This window comes from Acanthisitta chloris, unplaced genomic scaffold, assembly GCF_000695815.1.
Source record: "Acanthisitta chloris isolate BGI_N310 unplaced genomic scaffold, ASM69581v1 scaffold7879, whole genome shotgun sequence".
Taxonomy (NCBI): Eukaryota; Metazoa; Chordata; class Aves; order Passeriformes; family Acanthisittidae; genus Acanthisitta; species Acanthisitta chloris.
The window spans coordinates 1-3,715 of NW_008689724.1; the positions used below are offsets into that span (position 1 = coordinate 1).

Below are 3,715 nucleotides of genomic sequence, written 5' to 3' on the forward strand. Positions count from 1 at the left end.
ATCCCCCGTGGGTGTGGGAAAGGGGGCATTGCACATACCTCTGGGAAAGGGCTGCTTGATTTGTTATGAAAGTCACTGGTGTCCATGATATGCTGGGCAGGGGTAAGCCCTGATGGGCACAACCATCCCTGAACCACCCTGGAAGGAGTGCAGGAAGGGCACACAGGGCTAAATGCCCCGCCTGCCCATCTGCCTGCACACAGCATTCCCCCACACCCCATGGTGCTTCACAGAACACACCTCCATCAATCTTGGGAGGGTGGATTTATTATTGTTCCCCACCCTGAGCTCTTGAGCTCAAACAGCCCGGAGTGATGGTCTCCTTCTGTGCCCACCACATGCCAATCTTGTCAGGCCCCTCAGAGAAGAGCCCTGCAGCCCCCTTCGACACTTTTGAGTACTTTCAGGACAAGGAGGATGACCTGGACAAGCCCTACAATGACCGCTCCTACCTCAGCTCCGAGGGGCTGGCCCGTGACGATGCCCGCACAGGTGAGCTAACCGCCCAGACAGGCAGCAGTGGTTGTGGGGCACCACCTTGCGCTCCCCATCAGCAGCAGCATTCCCTCCCCAGAGTTCGTGGCCTTGCTGACCAGTGGCCCAGAGCCGTGGCACCCCACATCCAGCGCAGTGGCCAAGGCTCGCTTCACCCTGCTGCGCTCCTCCCTGCTCTTCTCCATCAGCTACGAGCGGTGAGTCCTGCTCCCCATCCCCTGCCCAGGCTGGCACAGCGGTCAGCTTTCTGGGAAAGGGGGAGATGCAACAGCACTTGTGCCTCAATTTCCCTTCTGACGTTCCCTCATGGTGCCACAGTCTTGCATTGGCAGGGTGAGAGAAATGGGGTGGGGGCAGTGGGCTGGAGGTCCAACCTGGGTCAGTGGCTGGGATTTCTGCACACCCATGGCGCCCGCGTGGCCTCACCCCTTTGCCTCCAGGTCTGGAATGGGAACAAATGGGATAGGCTCCAGGGCCCCCGTGGGCGCAGCTGGCAGAAGTGTTGTGCCACCCTGAGGGCTCTGCCAGTAGGCACTACTGGGGCACTGCTGCCAAGGTCCCCCATCCTTGCCATGCCCTCCCCAGATGCCTGCCGGCAGCAGAGCTTCTCTCCCTCCCTCCTTCCCGCTCCGATTTCTTTTGCTTCCAGGCCCCATTGCATAGTAAAGTGGTGACTAATTTCCAGCTCTGACCGGGGGAGCCAAGAGGAGCCGAAAATGCTCCTTATTTACAGCCTGAGCACTCGGCTCCTGGCGGGTCCTGCCATGATGCCTTTCCAGGCAGGGACCCCCATCCTGCTCAGTGCCAGTTAGGCACTGCTCCAGGATAAGGGGATCCCACAGGACCTGTGCCAAGCTGGCATCCAGCAGAACAAGGGTGTTGGGCTAGTCCTGGTGTGGGCGGGCACAGTGTAGCGCTTGGCACCCCAGGGAACCGTCATCCTTCCCCTGCCCACCCCAAATCCCTGGGTGACCCCCATGTGCCTTCCCCTTATGCCTGATGCTAAGTAAGGGAGGAGGTCAGGCAGGTGGTCCTTGCTCACCCCCTGCATCCCCACAGGCTGGGGCGGCCGAGCCGGGTGCGTTTCAGTGACCCTGAGGGCAATGTGCTGTTCGAGCACCCCGTGCAGAAGAGTGCTACCCCCGAGGATGGCATGGTGAGAGCAGCTGGGAGACCAGGGGAGCACAGTACCCTTTCCTCACCCTGTGCGGGCATGCAGTGCCCCTTGGCCCCTGCCCAGTCCTTCCATCCATCACCCACAGCTCTGCGGGATGTGGAGGACTGTGTCCAAAGCCAATGTCCAGCTGCTCCGTGGGGAGCAGCTCCGTGTGTCTCTCATCACCCGTGCACAGCCCTCTGGAGAGGTCCGTGGGCACATCCTCAAGCACCGGGCACTCTTTGCAGGTAAGTCCACCTCCTGTACGTGCACCTAGTGAGTGCCCACTGGGATGCCCCTCATGCCCCCATCTCTGCACAGAGACGTTCGGTGCGATCCTGACCTCGTCGGACCCTTCACACCTGGGCGCTGGGGGTATGGCCATGCTGACACTGAGTGACACCGAGAGTAACCTGCACTTCATCCTCATGGCTCGGGGGCTGCTGGAGCCTGGTGCTGGGGGTGAGGGCAAGCAGAGACACCCCATGGGGCCTGGCACTGCCCAGAGGGGCCTGCATAAGGCTGGAGGGGTGCATGGCATGTCTGTGGCTCAGGATGCATGTGTCAGCATCTCCGAGGTCAGGGTGGGGGCATGGGCTGTGTTTAGGGCTCAGAGTAGGTGTTTGGGTTGTGTGTGGTGGTAGGAGTGTGTGAGGTGCACATAGGGATTGTTGCATTATTTGGGGTGCACATGGGTGGGGGGGTGTGGCATGCACCTATGTGGGGTGTGGGGTGATGGAGGGCATATGGGGTGTGGGGATCATTGTGCAAGAAGGATGGGTTTGGGATGTGGGTTGTGCAAGGATTTTGGGGGGTGCTGGAGGGAATGGTGACAGTAAAGGCATACAGGACAGGCAGCTGACAAGAAAGTGGGGGATCGGGTGCAGGAGTGTTGGGGTGGTAGGTACAGAGGGGTGGGTTTTACAGTGGTTGCAGGCCCCTGGCTCAGTGGGTCCACTCCCCTCTGCCATGTCCAGAATCCTCCTGGGTCCCACTGCGGGTCCGCATCCTGCACCAGGACCAGACACTGCGGGAGGTCCGTACCAACATCACTGTAGAGGTAAGGCTGTCTGTTCCCCTGCATGCCCCAGCAGCTACGGTGTCTAGAGCACCAGGGATGATCCATGGCACTGTACCCCCGTTGGCAGGACCCTGACTTCGCAGAGGTGCTGAGTGATCTCTCTGCCCACGAGCTGCAGTGGCTGGTGCAGGGGCAGCTCCGCATTGTGGCCGAGACGGAAAAAAAGCTGGCAGGCACAATCACCATCCGCCGCAGCTGTGACAGTGAGCAGGGGATAAGCACCCTGGGGTGCAGGGGGGTGGCCGTGCCCACCCTCATGCCAACCTCACCCACCCCTGTGCCTCTCTCCCCGGGCTGAAGCCATCCAAAGTGTGCTGTGCGGAGCGGATGCCTTGTTGCCGACCAAGACCGGGGCTGTGGGCTCGGCCAAGCTGGCACTGCATGAGAATGGCACCCTGGAGTACCAGGTAAGTGGTGGGCACCCATCAACCTCCCAAGGGTCCCAGAAGCATCTACCACCCTGGCACTGCCACTTGGCACTCTGCCCACAGGTGCAGGTGGTGGGCACGGCCAGCGAGGTGGTGGGCATCACCCTGGAGACCAAACCCCGACGGAAGAGCAAGAGGAATGTCCTGTTTGACATGACACCCACCTACAAGGATGGGCTGGTGAGCACAGGGTGGCACTGGGGGAAAAGGCATGGGGGCTTTGGGTGAGTTCCCATCCCAACCTGTGTGGTCTCTCGCCGGCGGCAGGCCTGGGGTGCCTGGCAGAGCCCCAGTGCCCGCGATGCCCACATGCTGCTACAAAATGAGCTCTTCCTCAACGTGGCCACCAAGGACTGGGCGGAGGGTGAGCTGCGGGGCCAGATCATCTCCCTGCCCTACAGTGGGCTGCTTGCCCGATACACAGGTACCCAAGGACACATGGGGTGGTAATGGGGGACAGTGGGGCATCCCTTGACACACCACCCACCCCCTCCCATGGCCCCTGTCTGTGTGCAGAGATGCCTGTGGTGTTGGCGGGGCAGCTGGTGTCTCCCC

The 3,715-nt window shown here is 61.3% G+C and overlaps 1 protein-coding gene across 1 annotated transcript in view; it reads left to right on the forward strand.

Annotated features, from left to right (window-relative positions):
• The first annotated feature begins 314 nt into the window (after window positions 1–314).
• CHRD (chordin) overlaps window positions 315–3,715 on the forward strand; it is a 5,752-nt gene continuing 2,351 nt past the window's right edge. The window contains exons 1-11 of the mRNA XM_009081530.1: window positions 315–492; window positions 575–692; window positions 1,555–1,651; window positions 1,758–1,899; window positions 1,973–2,113; window positions 2,629–2,711; window positions 2,800–2,935; window positions 3,033–3,139; window positions 3,224–3,384; window positions 3,454–3,584; window positions 3,677–3,715. The exon at window positions 3,677–3,715 is cut by the window's right edge and continues 191 nt beyond it. Coding sequence (XP_009079778.1) covers window positions 315–492; window positions 575–692; window positions 1,555–1,651; window positions 1,758–1,899; window positions 1,973–2,113; window positions 2,629–2,711; window positions 2,800–2,935; window positions 3,033–3,139; window positions 3,224–3,384; window positions 3,454–3,584; window positions 3,677–3,715 — 1,333 coding nt within the window. The remainder of the gene's footprint in view (window positions 493–574; window positions 693–1,554; window positions 1,652–1,757; window positions 1,900–1,972; window positions 2,114–2,628; window positions 2,712–2,799; window positions 2,936–3,032; window positions 3,140–3,223; window positions 3,385–3,453; window positions 3,585–3,676) is intronic.